This window comes from Cibotium barometz, chromosome 35 (assembly GCF_041138505.1).
Source record: "Cibotium barometz isolate CiBa-2024 chromosome 35, ASM4113850v1, whole genome shotgun sequence".
In the NCBI taxonomy this organism is placed as follows: Eukaryota; Viridiplantae; Streptophyta; class Polypodiopsida; order Cyatheales; family Cibotiaceae; genus Cibotium; species Cibotium barometz.
In genome coordinates, this window is record NC_141080.1 from 44,678,782 (window position 1) to 44,699,237 (window position 20,456).

At 43.7% G+C, this 20,456-nt stretch overlaps 1 protein-coding gene across 5 annotated transcripts; it reads right to left on the reverse strand.

The window, feature by feature from the left end:
- Positions 1 to 1,453: 1,453 nt before the first annotated feature.
- Positions 1,454 to 19,366, reverse strand: LOC147618493 (helicase with zinc finger protein). 5 transcript variants are annotated; one of them, XM_086774927.1, is made up of 9 exons: positions 19,209 to 19,366; positions 17,547 to 17,696; positions 3,284 to 3,517; positions 3,091 to 3,196; positions 2,818 to 3,000; positions 2,538 to 2,703; positions 2,090 to 2,436; positions 1,928 to 1,996; positions 1,454 to 1,729 (listed from the first exon to the last, which is right to left on the reverse strand). In XM_086774927.1, the coding sequence occupies exons 2-9, from the start codon at positions 17,565 to 17,567 to the stop codon at positions 1,662 to 1,664; spliced, it is 1,194 nt and encodes a 397-aa protein (XP_086631053.1). In that variant the 5' UTR covers positions 17,568 to 17,696; positions 19,209 to 19,366; the 3' UTR covers positions 1,454 to 1,661. The 5 variants fall into 5 exon arrangements, with proteins under 5 accessions (XP_086631053.1, XP_086631051.1, XP_086631052.1 ...); XM_086774925.1 differs by having other exon boundaries at positions 2,538 to 2,706; XM_086774926.1 differs by having other exon boundaries at positions 2,538 to 2,706; positions 17,547 to 17,689; positions 19,209 to 19,356.
- Between the last annotated feature and the right edge of the window lie 1,090 nt (positions 19,367 to 20,456).

Here is a 20,456-nt window from a genome sequence, read left to right on the forward strand (position 1 = left end):
ACTAATGGGACTAGAAGAGACTCCTAGAATGAGTGTGATGTCAAGAAAATGGCTTAGTCGATCTGTTTAATCCTCCTTTGCACCCCACAAGGACCTGCAATGAATTCATCCCTCTAAACCAAATGGTTTTGAAGGTCTATTTGGTCCTCTATTCTAGATGCACAAATACTTCATATCCCTAAAGGGGAGCCCAGGCCTCAAACTCATCTTGAATGGAATCAAGCCACATGATGGGTTTTCTATTGATACCATCTTGTGTAGCTAGAAGTGATACTAACATCAAAACTAACCTGCGAAGTGCTCACAAAACTCCCACTTTCCATGAAAACTGGGCCATATCTATGTCCATGAAAATCTGCCTTACTTGAGATTCCCACTTTCCATGTTAGCCACGCATGCATTGCATAAGCTATAATTTTACAAGAGATCCACAGTCCATGCATAACACACTTGGACACTAGTAGCCCATGCTCATGTCACCTTGATACCTTAATCTAGTGCCACATAAACCTGATTATTCCCTACAGCATCCTTAGAAGTAAAGTCACAAGAAGATTATCAGTAGATTGGAGCCATTTTGGCAGCCTAATAAGTGCCCAAGACATGCACCAATGATGTTTTATGAATTGAAAAGGGCTGGCCAACCAGCACAGGACTTCCTATCAAAATCCCTACATAAAGGAGGTCTAAGGTCACTGTTATGCATTCTAGCATTTGAGTGTTCAGATCTGAACAATCATTGTATATACCTAGATGAATCCAGGAACATGCCCAAATTCACCTTTTTGGAACGTGCATGTTATATTCTCATGGTAGTCAACCCACAAGACTATATAACTATCAACTCCATTATGCATAGTATGGACTACATCAATGCCCAATAGTGGGTGTAGAACTCTGTATCAAGATATGCTCTCACACACGCACTCCACACACACACACACACACACACACACACACACACACATAAGAGCATATATTCACACAAAGCCCTTTGTACTGAGTTTCTGCACAACCATTGTATATCATATTCGGTAATATGCAATAGGAGTAGATTAGATAAAGAGTCTCTTTCTTCTACTTCTCTCTACTTCATTATGTCATCATTGCGCAAGTGATTAGCATTGATCTTTGTAGCATAGCGTTATCATCATTTACGTTTGCACATAGTTAGCATGTTACAGCACACACCACCTCTTGTTGGTGAAGATAGATTTGCTTAAGCACAAGGCCAAATAATCTATTTATTTATTGGAACACACGGCTTGACTCCTGCCGCATAGTAGTGAGTTGGTAGAGAGCGTCCCACGACAGAGATGCCCGGTTCGATTCTCGCGCCCTCCAGCTAGGAGCATCATCATGATGGTCGTCGTGGTGGGGGGGGGGGGAGGGAGGAAAGTAAATACTCTTCTTCTTTTTTTAAGAGCACACTGCTGCTCGTACCTTGAACATCTTTAAACTTTACCTGCTTACTCTTATTGTAGTAAATTTTTACAACCGAGGTTCAAGGTCTCTAAAAGTGTAGGCCCTTGTAAATACCATATGTACAACTCTTTACCTGCTCACTTATAGCAGCTTGTTCAGATTGAAACAAGCAACAAAGGATGAACTGAATAAAATGTAATTAGAACAAGAGCTGTGACAATTGGCAGGTCAGACCTTCACTTCTCATCCTCAAAGTCATCATAGCTAGAAGGACCTTCAATCTGATCAAGCATCTTCTCATCATCTGAGACCATCAAAAAAGCATCACCCAAGCACTAAGTATCATTATATCAATAATATAATTAATAAATAACACATTCATCCATTCATCCGTGCATGCATGCATGTATCCATGCATACATAGATCCATCCATTCTTCCATGCAGGCACATGCACTCACACACACATACATATAGTGAACAACAATTCAGTAAATATTTACCTGAAGAACGAATAAACACATCTGCATCCGGGGCCAGGAAAGGAGAACCAATGTAGCTTCCAAGAATGTCTGAGTAAAAAGGCCAAAGATTCAATGGGCTTTCCAGCATTCACTCAAGTACCACAAATTGGGCACATACATTCGATGCCTCCATCACATTACCTGTACTACTCGACAACTCAGCTGTGAGGTCTGAGAGACTGAAGTTCCGCGGCAGGTGGCTTAGGAGCCCAATTGATTCCCTGCCTCCACCTGCATCCGCATCTGTAGTGATTTGTAAGCTTCCCATGCCGTTCTGTGCATGGTTTTCGGTTGAATGGAACGATGCATCCGGAGGGAAATTGGCTGGAACATCCATCCCCATCCCAGACATGTCGGTGGGGTTCCCCATACCAGTAAATGGGAACGTTGAGCTTCCCTGTAGCACTGCATTTGGGACCATGCTTATATCACCATTCAAAGGGATGCTTGAAGTCGTGGGTAGCAGAGACATGTCTGTATTCAAATTGCTGTTGGAAGGAGAAGCTAAAAGTAAGACACGAGAAAATGGCAAAAAAAATTCCGATGGATAAACAGAACTGAAAGCTAAACAAATCATTAAAAAATTCACTTGGATCCGGGGCTTCCGTGTGCAGCCACAAATCCTTCTGCAATGGGGGCTCCACCCATAACAGGAGGAGTCAGTGAAGCAACTGGCATCTGGACAATGTGTGGATGACCTGCTGCTGCCATTGGTGGCTGCTGTGGAACCGGGTATCCAATTGGCAAGTGATGCACTGCTAAGCAGACCAAGAAGCCAAAGCTTAAAGTCAATAACATCACTCGCAAAAACCAAAAGCAGCCAGAGCTTAGGCATGTGAAAATCTCTGAAAGAAGTTTGATCTAATCACCTGCCGGTGTATGCAAGCCATTTTGCAAGGCTGGTAGCGGAGCTTTGGCTGGATGCATTTTCTGTGTGAGCTGAGCATGCTGCTTCAGGAAATGGTTGTAGAGCATGATCTGTCGTTTGAGCTTCAGACGGACATAGTATGCTTTGAAGAAATCGGGGTTTTGTTCCTCCAGCTTTTGCCATACTGTGAAACAGAGGGTAAACCAAGCTAAGAGAAACCCTAACTGCACACTCTTGCACATCTTTGTGATAGGAACAGCTAGTCTTTACTAACCAAGACCGGTAAAACCAGGCTCAATCTTAGCCTGATTCAAGAGGGTACTGATGACTTCTGCTCGATTCATATACAATTGCAGGCATCTCTCTATCAAGTTCTGCACCTGCAGATGAAATCCCAATGGATGTCAACATCTTCCTCAGACCATCTGACAAGTTCATGATAACAGATGTTAAATACAAAATCTTACCAACTGGATATCTTCACAAGAGATTCTTCTTCCTTCCCCACTTGCATTTGGACCAGGTAGTGCAGCAGTATTCCCGATGGCACCCTGCATGTTGCTTGGCTGCTGCATATGCTGTTGCGCTTGTTGCTGTTGTGAGTTTTGTTGCATAGGAGGTATCTGCTGTTGAGAAGGCTGCTTTTGCTGCTGCTGCTGCTGCAGCTGTGGTGTACCACCCGAAGGGGAGAGACCTGGAGACTATAAAATAACGCCCCAAACAGCTTCCGTTAGTGGGTGGGTTTGGGATTGTGACCTCGATAAATATATGCTCAATCAGACATGCAACATTATTTAGCTGAAAAGGGTTCTCTTGACATTCCGACTCTCTACACCACCTGAAGGGGAACGAGCCAGAGACTCTAAAATAAGGCCCCAAAAAGCTTCTGTTCACCCACCCTGAAAAACGTGCCATAGAACACCACCCACTAGAACTCCATCTCCGCGTCTGCCTGCCTGCTACTGCCTTTGACTTCCCCTCCACTTAAGCTGAGCAGCCTACAATGCTTGGGGCATGCCCTTCCTCTCGTCTTTTCCCACTACAAGTGCCTGTATCTGCACCAATATGCCTTTCCATGTTGGAAAATCATACAAGATACAGAGAGAAAAGGGGAATTGCCACTTGCCAAAATGGCTTCGCCACACAATTGTCGCCTGCCCACGCATCTTTGCTTTGCTTTGAAAAGTTGTGCCCGCCTTCTAAGCATCTATGCTGCACTGTTCCAGGCTTTCAAAACCTCTAACATTAACTTGATTATAATAAAACCATTAATTGTGGAAACTTCAACCGAGAAAATAGTCAAAGCTCGAAGGGATCTGATATAGAAGTTACCAACAATCAAAAGCAAACGAGAAGAAGAAAATTGGGCAAAAGCATGACTAATGCCACATCTATCACCTCATTTTTCGGCATGTTCAGCCATATGCTCAACCCTTGGAAGCACCATTCTCTGGCATGGATCACTCAATTGTTCCCCAACCCCATGGCTAGACCAAGATCAAGGTTCCACGTCACTAGGGGGCCTAACACGTAGAGCACACTAGAACACCTGTAAACCCACTCAAATGTGGACCAATTAATTAATCGATCAATATGACCTAGTACATTGACCAGCTTGTGCAAGTTATGCACAAACCTGGTTTGAGAACCATGTGTGGCTACTTGCTTGTGTGAGAAAGGACTAGCCATGGGAGAAATTCAGCTTGTATCTCAATATATTCAGCTTCGACAAGAGGACCTCCTCTTTATGCTGTAGGACAAGGGAGATTCGACTCTGACCAACATAAAAAGCTAAATACATTTTAAGTTTTGCTAGATTGCAGAATTATTAATTCTTATGTATATCTCAAGATTGTTGCATTGGTTTTGTGGATACCTTACCCTTGTATCTTTGCAAGGAGAAAATGGTATGTTTTCTTGAGTGCGTTTCAAGAAAGCATTAATGAGCTTGGTTAATATGGCTTCTATATGGTATCCATGGCATTACATATGGCAAGTTGGTTCTATCGCTTTTATATGGTTTCTTACGACTCCCTCGGATGGGATATGATGGACTATGTTTATGGGGCAGATTTTGCTCAAGGATCTATATATATGACAGTATGTGGCACATACATATATATGGTTATCATTGGAAATCTCAAGCCTTATGGCTTTACTGATATTATATATATAACATCCGACATAACATAATGTTCATGGAAACTGCCTGATTAGAAATCCGATATATTTCAATTTTCCTAAAGAATATATATATATATATATATATATATATATATATATATATATATATATATATAAAAGAATATATATATTCTATATATATAAGAATATATATATATATATATATATACATAAGAATATATATATATATATATATATATATTCTTATATATATAGAATATATATATATATATATTCTTATATATATATATATATATTCTTATATATATATATATATATATATATATATATATATATATTCTTATATATATATATTCTTTAGGAAAATTGAAATATATCGGATTTCTAATCAGGCAGTTTCCATGAACATTATGTTATGTCGAATGTCACGACCCTGTGTTTTTCTATGAAAAAGCAGAGCGTTGGACTGCAAAAAACATAGCGCCTCTTGATGGCGGGATAGCACTTACACACAGGACAGCACTTACACGCTGGCTAGCTGGACTGCAGAAAGCAGAGGGCTGGATGCGCTTCTCTATTGCGTCGGGCTACAGCAGAGAAGTGTGTGTGTGTTCTTCCTGGTCGGGCTGAGGCAGCCAGGAGGATGTACTTTCTCTTTCCCTCTCTTGCTTGCTATGAAACGCCCAGCAACACTGGTGCTTTTTGGAGGAGGCATGTTTTTGCAAGCAGCCAGGGGACTGGTTTTTTTGGACATTCAGGCAACCAGGGGCTGGTTTCTCATGAACATAGACATCATGTCGATGGTGTTCAACTGATGGAACTTTCAGCTTCTCTTTGCTTTGGTTCACGACTGTTTTGGAAAGGGTTTATGGACTGTTTCGTGGCAATGCATGTGGCTACGAACATGAGCAATTCTGAGGCTGTTTTGAGACTGTTTATGGGCTGTTTTTGTTTGGCAGCAAATTCAGCTATGTGCCTGAGTTTCTAGCCTTATTGTAATCAAAACTCTCTTATAATCAATTAAAGAAATACCGCAAGGGGCGCCACTACGTTTTGGGGCCAATCAGTGTCCGTGTACTGTTTGCAGGAGCACTCTAGCTCCCCCTGTTTGTTTTCCTTTTCTAGGTCTTCAAAGGTGTTGAAGTGTTTTGTGTGCAAGTTGTTTCTGCACCGCCCTTTGGTTTTGTCTGAAGACCGAGGCCAGTTTACAGGATATTACTTGACATTTAATGGGTATGAACCCTAGAATGAACTTATATATCTCAAGCTTGTATGGAAGCTATATGCTTAGGAAAATGAATTATGTTTATGGATCCTTTTATTGGGAAATGTATTGGATTTATGGAAGCGATATTATATTCGTTATCTCGAATATGGTGGATTTAACATTGTGGATTCTCGGATTTATTTTCTGGATATATGGATCTATCTATAGATTAAAGGATTGGCATTATAAACTCTTGGATCTTTTTTTGGGGAAAAAAAAAAATCTGTCTTGTGGAGAGATGATTTTGCTTTCGTTACTTTCGGCGTGAATAGTCTTCTATCCAGTGTTTTGTGGAAGTTGAGGAATTTTGGATAATGCAAGACTTGATGGTCTTGGGCCAGTGATTATACATGAAGTTTTTTTTTTGCAAGAAAGAGACTTTTGTTAAGTATGAAAGAATCAACACAAAATCATGGGACATCACGTGCATCCCGCACTTGGATGCCACGTGGACATATCTGAACAAGAAGGTGCAGGACCTGGAATGGAAAACTGGTCCCATGTGAGCCCAGTCCGAGACGAGTCAACCAAGGTTCCACTCCATTCGTCCGAGGTCAAGTGTGCATTGTCCTGCACATGAAGCAGTGCTAGTCCGCGCTGTGAGTCTCCCTCTGGAATGATGTCAGTTGCTCTGTGTGTCTGGTCTATGACCAGATGTCAAACGACTGTGTAGATGTAGGTTTGCATTAGGTATGGGCATGGGGAAGGCTATGGGCCACCCCAAGGGGGACAAGAAGGCCCCAGGCATTGCCTGTGAGGTATGGGGGAGTCTTGGGATTTCTATCCGGCCTCACGTGGTGCTCTCAAGGGATACTTGACTGCACCGAATATCATGCATCTATATGGGGAGGAAGTGTAAGGAGCGGCGAAACATGGACCCATATCTAGGCACACTAGAACGCACTCACGCACCGGGTAGGCACATTAGGCCTCCCGGGTTGCGGTGGGGGTTACTAGGTGCCATGTGCCCCGGGGGTTGCCCTCCCCACCTTGACGGCGATCGTGCCGAAGCGGAAACGGAACCGACGGAAGGGAAAACAGCGAAGCCGCGGGACGGCAAGCCGTGCCGAGCCGACGGGCCGATGAGGCCGGGCCGGTTGGATCATGGATTCGAGATGGTTGGATAGACCCGAGACCACAAGGCCTTCGAGCCGGGCCGGGGATACATGAGATGGGTGTGACCCGACAAGGTTATATCGCGCTATGACGCGCTCAACGGCCGATGGAGCCGAGCTATATCACATATATGCATCACCGGTTGCATTGCGGCCCGATGTCCGCGACCTCGATCCTGGGGCGCGTGACACTTGGTATCAGAGCAAAGATCATTGGGAAGCCCACATGGGGGTGTGTGATGCCAGACGGAAGAAATCCGAAAAACGGCAAAAACGGCAATTTGAGCAGGACTACATGACGGCCACAGAGCCGACGGCACAAAAGTAGCCGACAGCAGAAAAACGCATTTTTGAGCATCAAGACGATGGAATTTGCCCATGATTACATATACCTATCACGAGCGTGTGGACGCAAGGTACAGGATGGCATGCTTGGTCGGGACCGCCGGTGACCCAGGCTGCAGATACGGAAGCTTGAATAACAAGGCAGCTCTGGACGGAGGCCCAAACGATGGAATTTGAAGACATGTTATATATGAAAAGTGATCAGTTTTCCGAGTAGAATGCAGTTATGCAGTCTGTTTTGTGAAAATCCATAGTTAACCAGTGAGCCATTTGGCATGTGGAATGCTTGGCATGGATACAAGGGAAGGTATCAAGGTGCAAGTCCAACTGAGTTGTTGGCAAGGGTCATTCTGTGATAGAGGCCCATATCATTCATATGAGATAGTCAGATATATATGCAACTTGGTCCTGGTGGGCTGACAGCACTTCGAGTCAGAAGAACAGCGGGCTCAGGACCTCACATGAGTTTACCACCATGGAAAGTGAAGATATGCAGCAAACGGCAATCTATATATATGATGGCACATTCGGACCAGCAGCACCCGACTTTGTGGTTGCGGGCTGGAAACGCCACATCAAGATCATTCTTAGCCGAACGGGGTGATCCGGGAGGCACATCATTGGGAGATACATATTGATATGAATCAATGGGTTGGTGGATCCCTAGAATGCATGAACATATGGAATTGAGCAAAATCAGCATGTGGAATAGACGGCAATACAGATGCCAAGAAGAAACGGTGTGGGAAGCCGGATCAACTTGAAATCAGGTCATTGGCCGAAAGGCAAAGCTGTGAAGCATATGCATATGGATATCAGTGGAGCAAAAGAAAGGGGCCATGAAAGCGACCGGGTATGGGACTGGAAGCTTGTCTTTTGAAGATTGATGCAGCGGGTATGGGACCGTTGTGTCAGCATGGTACTCTCATTTTATCATACATGAAAGAGCAATGGATGCAAAACCACCAAGATGAATCATTTGGATATATATCAAGCGGGATTGTACCTGCTAAGCGGCAAGGTGTCCGCTAAGGCCATGATGAGCCTTGTGGCAATGAAGCCACCACATCTTTCAGAGATCATGAAGGTATCAGATTGAGCAAGGGGCTTGAAACCCCATATCAGATGAAAGTGTATGCAAGGGGCTTGAACCCCCATTTCTGAGGCAATCATATTTCAAGGGGCTTGAACCCCCTGTCAGCTGCGAGTTGGCAGCATCCAAGGGGCTTGTACCCCCCATTTTCAGTGGCAATCTCATTCAAAGGGGTTTGAACCCCCTATCAGCTGCGAGTTGGCAGCATCCAAGGGGCTTGTACCCCCCATTTTCAGTGGCAATCTCATTCAAAGGGGTTTGAACCCCCTATCAGCTGCAAGTTGGCAGCATCCAAGGGGCTTGTACCCCCCATTTTCAGTGGCAATCTCATTCAAAGGGGCTTGAACCCCCTGTCAGCTGCAATGGGCAGAATCCAAGGGGCTTGTACCCCCATTCATATCCAAGGGGCTTGTACCCCCATTCATATTCAGGAGGCTTGAACCCTCATTTTCAGAAGCAATCATATCCAAGAGGCTTGAACCCTCTGTCAGCTGCTGCAAGTGGGCAGCATCCAAGGGGCTTGAACCCCCATTCTCTGGTGCAATATATCAAAGGGGCTTGAACCCCCTGTCAGCTGTAAGTGGCAGCATCTACGAGGCTTGAACCCTCATTTTTGAGTTGGTGGAAGCGACTGGAAAGCGGAAGCCATGCTCACCATTGATGTGCGGGTGAGGGTAAGACCGAAGATGGCACCAATAACCCCATCATCTATATCATCATGTGTGTTGACGGAAGGTTGGCAATAGCCGGGCAAGTAAAGCTGGCAAAAGACATTATTATTCGGGTGAGGGTGAGTCCAATCTTGGCACCAATATTCCCCATTTATATACATCATATCATCAGAAGGACCCAACATAGTGGTCATATCAGAGTGGCCGTGCAACCAGTACCGCACAAAAAGGTCACAAAACCGGAGCTACAATCCATGGACTCTTAGTGTATCAAACGCTTCGAGGTCCATGCCGACCCAAACTAGAGTAATCTAGGGAGGGCAAACAGATTTTGGAATACAACGTGCTACATGAGGTCAAGTTAGGACCATGAAGGCACATATGCAAGTTAAAGATGAAAACTGCATGTACACAAAGTGGCAATTGTGTTATGTATGGGTGAATGCTCAGTGGCAGAGTGTTCATTGGATTCCCAGACAAAACTTGGTTTTTGTTGGTAGCATCTATACTTAGCCGTGAAAGGGCAAACAGGATGCATCACATGTACTCAAAGGCTCGAAGACAAACAAACAGGTGACTTGGAATTAGCCTACTAAGCTACTTGTGTCCTCAAGCTTCAAAATCTGAGCAACTAGGCTCATTCAGTCTGAGCAAACAAACATTCGAGCATCAAGGCTCACAGCTACAAGGGTGCATCATCCAAAGGTGAGAGATTATGTAAAGGCCAACATGGTGTCATGAAGGCTAGAGCAAACTCAAAACTCAAGGATTGTATGGCCAGATCCGAACAGGTTAATCATGACACAATGGTCAAAAGAACCTACACATGGTTGCAGGAGACAGAAAGGACACGAATCATTGCAGGCCGAAGCTAGCGTTAGTGAGGTATTGTAACTCATGTCCCAGAAGAATTCAGCACCGTAGCGCATATGGGTAATACCAGAGCTAAGGCTCATCACAGCCCACGGATTCAAGGGATCAATGGAAAAAGAACATGCAAAGCTTATCTTGGTGTCAAGATAGCTAGGGCTTGGCTTGACCAGGAAAACCTTGTCCTCAACAATGTCGACAACATGGATTGGAATGGCAAATGATTTGATTGGTGAGATGAGACACCAGGTATAACAAGGTTATGAAAATCAGTGAAGTCGACCTCCTTGAAGATGGGAATATCATTGGGAACTCTTGGGTAAACGGGAGCTCAAGAAGGCCAAAACATACTTGATTCAGGAGAAATAGGCAAATGCTGCTTTGTCTTGATGATATCTACATTCGGCTCAGCCAGGAGTCAAGCGGGGTCCAATGCAGCTTTATGGTACCTCGCACATTGGGGATTCGGGGGACTCTCGAGCGGGGGCTTGAAGTCCAGGCCAACACATAGATAAAAATACAAAAATATGCACAGTTGTAACGGGTTAGACACTGACTTTGCTCATGGCTATAAAGCAAGGTTAGGACCACCCGCTTTCTTTTATTTTAATTCTAGGCACAAACACTTGTTGGAGAATAAACATGGTATACATGCACTCCCTTCGAGTTCGAAAATTAATTGACGAGGGCGTCAATTCCATAAAGGGGGGGTGTATGTGAGGTATGGGGGAGTCTTGGGATTTCTATCCGGCCTCACGTGGTGCTCTCGAGGGATACTTGACCGCACCGAATATCATGCATCTATATGGGGAGGAAGTGTAAGGAGCGGCGAAACATGGACCCATATCTAGGCACACTAGAACGCACTCACGCACCGGGTAGGCACATTAGGCCTCCCGGGTTGCGGTGGGGGTTACTAGGTGCCATGTGCCCCAGGGGTTGCCCTCCCCACCTTGACGGCGATCGTGCCGAAGCGGAAACGGAACCGACGGAAGGGAAAACGGCGAAGCCGCGGGACGGCGAGCCGTGCCGGGCCGACGGGCCGATGAGGCCGGGCCGGTTGGATCATGGATTCGAGATGGTTGGATAGACCCGAGACCACAAGGCCTTCGAGCCGGGCCGGGGATACATGAGATGGGTGTGACCCGACAAGGTTATATCGCGCTATGACGCGCTCAACGGCCGATGGAGCCGAGCTATATCACATATATGCATCACGGGTTGCATTGCGGCCCGATGTCCGTGACCTCGATCCTGGGGCGCGTGACATTGCCCACCAGCCCTAGTATGGGCTGGGTAGGCTGCCAGCCAGCCCAAGGGGCCTGGCCAGGCAGCCGACAAGGCCTTTTGGGCCAGCCCAGCCCAGCCGAGCGGCCAGGCCAAAGGGCTGCCCAGCAGCCAGTCAGCCAGTGTCCAAGGGCTGCCCAACAGCCTACACAGGCCTGGACAGCAGCCCACAAGGCGGCCAGGCCAAGTTTGAAGAGCCAGTGTGAAAACGTTGGCTTTAATAGCATTAAAATGCTATTTTCACTAGTCGCGGGTCTTTTTCAGCAAACCGACCCTAGATAACCTACCAACCAGGTCTAGGAAGGGGTATATAAACCCAAAGGCATAATTCAGTCCATGTCATCTCATAATTCACAAGGTGTTGAAGCTACTCAAGGGCCAGAACAGTCAAGGGAGAAGCTAACGCAAGGGTGAAGGATTGAAGTTCACTAGTCGCGGGTCTTTTTCAGCAAACCGACCCTAGATAACCTACCAACCAGGTCTAGGAAGGGGTATATAAACCCAAAGGCATAATTCAGTCCATGTCATCTCATAATTCACAAGGTGTTGAAGCTACTCAAGGGCCAGAACAGTCAAGGGAGAAGCTAACGCAAGGGTGAAGGATTGAAGGTCAAAAGCAAAGATCTATCTCAGCCAAGAAGGTTCAGGTTCAATCTTTTATTTCAGATTTTGAATCATTCTAATAAAAGCAAATACACCATTCATGATGGGGGCCCTACAGAGTGTATTCGGGACCAATACTTTGTCCTCTTCTTCCTCAGGGGGGCAAGCATGCCTCCCGTGTTCTTTAGGTCCCTGCTCTTGGTTTTCATCTTCTGTCAGTGCATGAAGTATGCAAGACTGGCTTTCGGGTGGAATTTGAGGAGCATTCAGTTGCTCTACAGGACCGTGAGACGGGCCAAGTTGTATGGGAAGGCGGTGTGGAGAATGGTATCTACAAGCTCTCTGCACTCTCCTCATTGATAGGTTCTCAGGTCGGAGATCTGTGGCACTTTCGTTTTGGCCACTTACATGTGGATGCACTGTGGCGAGCTTTCCGGGACCAGATGGTGGTTGGCTTGCCAAATGTTGGCAACAGGCAAGGACGTTGCAATTCTTGCATACGTGGTAAGCAACACAGGGAATCCTTTCCGAAGCAGGCTTCCAAGCGGGCTTCAAAACCATTGGAGTTGATTCACACTGACTTGTGTGGACCTAAGCAGACACCATCATTGGGAGGATCTCTCTATTTCGTGCTACTTGTTGATGACTGTACCAAATTCACGTGGGTCTACTTTCTTTCATAGAAGGACCAAGCTTTTGCACGGTTCAAGGATTGGCACGTGATGGTTGAAAAAGAGTTTGGATTGCAGGTAAAGACTCTCAAGGCTGACAAAGGGGGTGAATTCTCCTCGAATGTATTTCTTAGATTTTGTGCAGACCAAGAGGGAACTAGCCAATACAGGATCGCCTAGTAGTAAGCTTTCTAAGAGGTGTTAAGAGTTGAGAAGAATGATGAGTCAACTAGCTGAGAGGGGTGGCTAAAGATCTCTAAGGGAGGGTGCTATATAGAGCTGGAAGGTGTGCTACAAGAGATCAAAGGGCTTCTAGTCATGATGGTAGCTTGCAAAAGAGAGAAGAAAAGAGAAGAGAAAACTAGTTGATGGTAGAGGAAGAGAAATGAATGTGAAAGAAAAGAGAAAGAGAGGATACATGTGGTGTTCTTTCTCATGAGAAAAACACTTGAGAGAAGGAAAAAGCTGAAAGAGAAGGAAAGAAATTGGGAGAGAATGGAGAGCTTTGCGACGACTATTGTAAAGGTTGGAAGATGGAAAGCTAGATTTGAGAAGTCTTAGAGAGGAGGGAGTCTATGGAAGTCACTTGGGAGTGGGGAATGGAAGGCATTTGGGAGGAGTGGAGAGGGAGGATGTGGGAGGAGGCATTTGGGAGGGGGGAGGGAGGCTATGGGAGGAAGGAGAAGGTGAAGGTTGGTGCTGAAAGTAGGAAAAATGAGTTATGCATATGAGAATGGAGGGAGGCTATGCGAGGAGCTTGAAAGGAGGAAGGGAGGATATAGGAGGTTGGTGCTGAAAGTAGGAAAAATGAGTTATGCATATCTTACCAATTAATGACTACTAAGCTTCACCTAAACTTTAACAAGCTCTTGGTAACCTTGGAGCCCATCTTAGACGAGTATGAACGAAAACGCGACAACCAGTAGCTTTAGCTATCAAACGGCCGTCAAACCCACCATTGAAAAGCTCTTCGAGAAGGTGGAGATGATACACAACAAATCCCTAAATCAATGCCACAACTCAGAATGGATTGGAACCCTATTTCTCTGAGGATCAAACATGAGAAGGAAAAGAAAAAAGCATAAATGTTTTGATTAAGAAAAGTAACCATGAGTAGCAACAAATTTTCCACCTAATGTCTCCCACTTCCGTGTTTTTGGGAGTGATGCATATGTACATGTTCCGAAGAAGCAAAGGAGGAAGCTTGACTCCAAATCCCGCAAGCTTATATTTGTGGGGTATAATTCTCTTTCCAAGGGATACAAATTGTATGATCCAGAGAGAAATGAGATTGTTGTCAGCCGGGATGTGGTCTTTGATGAGCATGTTCCAGTATCCATTGTCGAGGAGCCGCCACTTCTTGGAGATCCAGAGGAGTCTGATGATGATTCCCAGACCATTGTTCCAATTGATCAACCTCAGTCAGTACAGGAGGTTGAGCCCGCAGCTAGAGTAGAGCCCCCGCAACGACAGGAGGCTCCACGATCTGTTTGAGTACCCAGGTGGTTGATGGACACCCTTCGGGAGTCGGGTGTCATGGAGCTACCCTCCGAGTACACCACAGAGGACGGCCCTCGAAGATCGCACAGAGTCCGACAAAAGCAATACAACGAAGCTTCTTCAAGTAAACTATGCTTTGATGTCTCGTATTATGCGAGACAAGGAGCCCACTTCCGTTAAGGAAGCCCTTTCATAGGATACTTGGAGGAAAGCCATGCAGGTGGAACTTGATGCCATCGAGAAGAACAACACATGGGAGTTGGTACCGAGGCCGTCGAAACAGTTAGTCATTGGTGTCAAATGGGTCTTTAAGACCAAATATGCGTCAGATGGGTCGGTAGACAAACACAAAGCCAGACTCGTGGCTAAAGGTTATGCTCAGCGGCCAGGCATTGACTACGAGGATACCTTTGCACCGACAGCACGGATGACCACGATTCGGACCGCTCTAGCTCTGGCTTCTTCTCAGAGGTGGCCCGTGTATCAAATGGATGTAAAATCTGCGTTCCTTAATGGTAACCTCCAGAAGGAGGTGTATGTTGAGCAACCTCCAGGCTTTGTTGTTCCAGGATCAGAAGGGATGGTTTACAGGTTACGTAAGGCTTGTATGGTCTTAAGCAAGCTCTCGGGGCTTGGAATCAAAAGATTGATTCCTTCTTTGTTCGGACAAGTTTTCAGAGATCGGTTGCAGATCCCAACCTGTATCTCTTTCGGGAACGCAGCACCAGAGTTGTATAGCTATTGCTCGGAACCCGGTCTTCCATGCTTGGACCAAGCACATAGAGATACAGTATCACTTTGTACGCGAGAAGATCTTGGATGGTAACATCTTGCTACTTTATTGTTCGACGGAGGACAATGCGGCGGACCTCTTCTCACGAAGTCTCTACCTTAGGCTATGCTCAGGCAGCACTCCAGCTCCCTAGGGTTGATTTCACAGCCAGGAGCTGAGAGGGGGTGTTAGAAGTCATCTCCTGTCTTTATCAAACACCAGGGCCTCTGTTGTGGTAGGTGTGCCCGCAGGTGTTTTCTCATTTTTCCTCACTCCCTGTATTTTTTTTCCATTTTTCCATGGTGTGGCAAGCAGTATTGGACCTGTCGGCTGTACCAGATGCTGGCCGACTGGTCACAGACAGTCCCAGATTCTCTCTGCTGCTGGCCGACTCCACACGTGTGAGGGCCAACCCTGAGAAGCTGGCCGACTGGTGATATTCACTGGTCGTGGACATTTTTGTCCTGCCGGCTGTCCCTACCTGCAGGCCGACTGCATATATGGGGCCATATAAAATGGCCCCATGGCTCCCCACTCATTGTATCTTGTTTTCATCTTCAAGATCTTGTGTATAGAGAAGAGTTACACGCCTATCTCTCTCCTTCTCTTGTGTTGTCTATTTTCTGCACTTTACTTGCTCTTGCGGTCTCAGACTTGGTTATCATCTCCGCTGCATATTTTGACAGAGGGGGGGGAGGGGGTTCAGTGGGGGTAATTGGGACCAAATCTAGTATTTCTCTTATCTTCTTTCTTAAAGTAAAGTGGATTGCATAAACTCTCAGGTTTAAAGAAGGCTTTGTCGCATGTCACAATGCTATTGCATGCTATATGAATTTTGCATTATTCGTTTTAGCACACTTACATTTCATACAAAAGCCTTTCATACAAAAAAGCATTTGGTATGAAAAGCTTTCATACAAAAGCATGAGATTTTTCTATATAAACGTTGTTTGCAAAGCTATTCAAAGTGTTCTTTGGTCTCGGCTTTGAGGAATCATTGTGTTTTTTGGCCCTAGATTTGGCTCTTGCCTTGGGAAGGAGGATTTGTGTTCTTCGTTGACTTTTCTAAAGAGTTAGCATGTGCTCAAGCTTGCTTTGCATTTGTCAAATTCTTTAGATGAAAAATTTTAACAGAAAAACTATACACCACTTCAAGTTGGGTATTTATAATTTCTAAGATATAGGAAAGAAGATTGTTACTTTAGCGCAAATTTAGTAATAATATTTATAGTTACAAAACAATTTTTTTGAGGGCATATTCTTTTATAATTTTGACATGCTACATAGACTTATTGGACTTGAATGAGTGCAAAAATACCCATATTTGGATAAATTTTGAGGAAGCTATGGCTATTTCAATTTTTTTCTTTTGTGCTATTTTTTCATACGAAAGGATTTCATACAAAAACATGCTTTCATACGAAAAGCACTTTTATACAAAACGAGCAAATAAAAACCGTTATTCGAAGTATAATTCGAGAAATACACAAATTTTCTATGATTGTTCCCACAAAAATAATAATTAGAGCCGAATAATGCAACCTAGTTCTTGATGTCACATGGGGAGAAGTGTACAAATCACCTACCCATGCAAGTGGGCCATAGCATCACAAGTTTGATTGTGGCCATCATCCCCTATCTCTGCATCTTTGCAAGAGGAAGTATACTAGCTCTTTCATGCCTAACTTGGCCATGACCCCATATGGTGCAAATGAAAAAATTTGATCACTTTTATAGGTTATTCCACAAGATGCCTAGGCAAGCACCAAATTGCTCCTGATGTTAGTAAACACACCTTTTCTAAAGAACTTTTTAAGTCATGCTGAGAAATAGCACTTACTAGACTCTAAAGTCGCATGATTAATCATCTTACAACTCCACTAATTTTATGAGTAATTTCATTAACTCCCAAGGGCCAAGTTTAAGGCCACACCTAAAGGCTCACAACCCATTGTATTAAAGGCAAAGGTACAATGTCAAGGTGTCCTCATTTCCCAACTAATAGCTAGACCCTAAATTGTAAGTGTCAAAGGCTCACTCCCTGACTAGCCTATACACAAATGCTCAAGGCAATAGGCTCACACCAACAGTAAGTTAATGGCCTAATTATTAAAGGGCATAAACATGCATGCATGTATGAATAGGCATATACCCAGATGAATCCAAGAACATGCCCAAATTCACCTTATAAGTGCAATTTATAACCTCATGGTAGTCATCCACAAGACAATAAACCATCAACTCCATCATGCATAGAATGGACTAGATACTTCGACATCCCCACTAACATCATCAATGCCCAATAGTCGTGCACACGTATATGAATGCATGTGCACATGCACATGTACCTATTTACAAATGAGAATGAAAAAAGGGGCAAAGATGGCATACCTTGACCTCCGCTTTAGGCATTGTTCCAATTGTGAATTGATCATCAAAACATAGAAACACCTAAGATAATGTGTTGCTTTCTCAGTTCCATTTTCTCCCCACACAATGAGCATGTGTCCTAATGTGCTAATAGTGCATTGGACCTGTTCACTTCACAGATTCAATTCAAGATCCAATTTAATAACATGCGAATTAATAATTGAAGCAAAAAGTGCACATATTAATAAAACAGCGAGAAAGAATCCACAGAAATTTAAAAAAATCATGCAATTGTGAAATACACCAAAAGGTGAGAGCCCTTCAATGGGTTTTTTTTTCCAAGAAAAGATCCTTCCATTAGTTACCAAAAATGCAGCCAAATCGGCTAAGTACATGATCCAGCCTGAATCATGGGAGACGAGAAAAACAACAGGGGACAGAGAGGGGCTCTTCCTTTCTCGCTCTGGCAGCTCTCGGAGGAAGGCCCTTTAGTGGTTTTGGGACCCAATTGGCTCTCTCTCTCTCTCTCTCTCTCTCTCTCTCTCTCAAGTTAATGCAACAGAAACCTGCCATGAGTAAGGGCACCAATGAAGCTAACTCCAGCAGAAAAAAGCAGATTTGAAGCTATTTAAAGTTCAGAAGCAGAAAAAGAGAAGTTGTGCAGCCATTGAATGTACAGATGATGCTAAAATGAGCAAAAAACAAATGAATGGGGAACTTTTTTTCCAAATGTCAACCCTAAAACAAAGCTGATATTTCTTCGAGAAATGAAAGCGAAGCTGAGATGAGAAGCTAAAATGATGAGAGATCTAGGGTTGCTTCTCAAGAAGTCAAGTATGTCTATGGTTGGGGAAGCTAGCTTACCAAAGGGTAAGCTGAGCGATTGTTGCTTTACCATGAAGCAACCCTAGACAACCTTACCTTAAAGTAACCCTGGCGTACCATAGTAAACCTAGACATGAACAACACGAAAAAAGTATTGAAATGCACAGAAGCTTCTGATGAGGCTTTAAACGAGCAACAACGAATCCATGTGAAACAAGTTAGGGCAGTAGGACAAAGATAGAAGCTAAAACAGCAGGTGTGCAACAATTTAGGTCAAAAACGAACCAAAACAGGTTACAGATGAAGCTAGAAGGAGAAGAAAATACGCAGATGTTCAAATATGAGGGCACATATGAAAGTGAAATGAGAAGACGGAACAGCTGATCAAGGCACACCAAAGACAAAATGATAAGAAAAAGGCCGGGCCACAGAAAATCATACATGAAGTTCAAAATGTGAAGAAAATAGCCCATTAGGGCACAGATAAGCTAAATGAGAACCAAACGGCCTATCAGGGCACAGAAAAGAAGCTAAAATGAAAAGACAAAGGCCGATTATGACACAGAGAAGCCCAGATGGAGCTGAAATGAGAACAAAACAGCCGATTAGACGGCACAGCGAAGCGCAGTTAGAGCTCAAAATAAGATGAAAACGTCCGATTGGGCTTTAAAAAAGATCAAACGAATCCGATTAGGGCACGGAAAAGCACAGATGTAGCTACAAGTGAGCAGAAAACAGCTGATTAGGCGAAAAAAACACAGTTAAGCTGATAACAAAAGATTAGGGCACAGATTAAACTTAAAAACAGTCGATTAGGACACAAAAACCAGACGGGTGCAAGCGAGTTCAGGCACATACCTAGAGGAGAGTGAGGCGTTGCTGCTGCATGGAAGTTTTTGGTTGAATGCATATGTGCATACATATGTATGTGCCTATGTAAATGTGCGAGTATGTATGTGTCTTGTATGTAAGCGTGTGTGAGTGAGAGTGTGTCCATGTATGTGTGTGTTTACATATGTTTGTATTGTGTATGTATGAGTGTGTGCTTATGTGTCTCTCTCACAAAGAGACATATCTGTGTGTGTTTTTTTCACATGCATTCTCTTTATGTCTCTGTCATGTGCACAAACACAAAACTCTCTCACACACATACACGAACACATGCTCTCTCTCTCTTCTCACACCCGTCTTGTATACACACTCTCTCACACACATCTTCTCACACCTGTCTCGCATACACACTCTCTCACACATATAGAAACTCTCTCTCTCACACACACACACCCTCCATCCACACACGTGTGTGACTGTGTGAATGTGTTTAATGTTATTCTGCTTTTTAAAGTAGTCCTTTGCCATGTGCTCTGGCTTGTCACACACAATAATAGCACTCTATGCTATTTGCATTCTAATCACCTTGGCCTCTTTGGCTCCCTTGCTTCTAGACTGGCCTGTTCCACCTGTGTATGATTACTACTGCAAATCATTAGACTGTTGTTGTCTAGAATTTTGGTTTCCTTATCGGGGCCACCACCTTGGCCTCAACCATGACTTTTACCTCTATCTCTACCTAAATTAGAGTAGAATGCCTATTCTTATATATTATTATATATTTACTATATATATTTTTAATTTACTTATTTATATATTTTTATTTATTACTTATATATTTAGATTAATGTATATTTAGATATTATCATTTATATATTTTTATATATGTTTATATTAAATTATCATATTTAAAATTATTTATTATATAATTAGTAATATATATATATATAAGTCTTTAATTTATATATTTATATATATTATTATTATATTATAATAAATTAGTATAGATTTAATATATGTATTTATTTACTTTTCTTACTTATTATATGTTTACATATTGTTATTATATAAATTTGTATTCTATATATGTTTTATACTTATTTATTATATATCTTTATGTTTTTGTATTATATTATTTAATCTCAAACCCATGCACTCCTCTCTCTCAACAAACCCATGCACTCTTCTCTCTCTCCTTCCCTAATATGCCTCTACTTTCCTCTCTCTCTCTCTCTCTCTCTCTCTCTCTCTCTCTCAACACATAGCTCCTCCCTA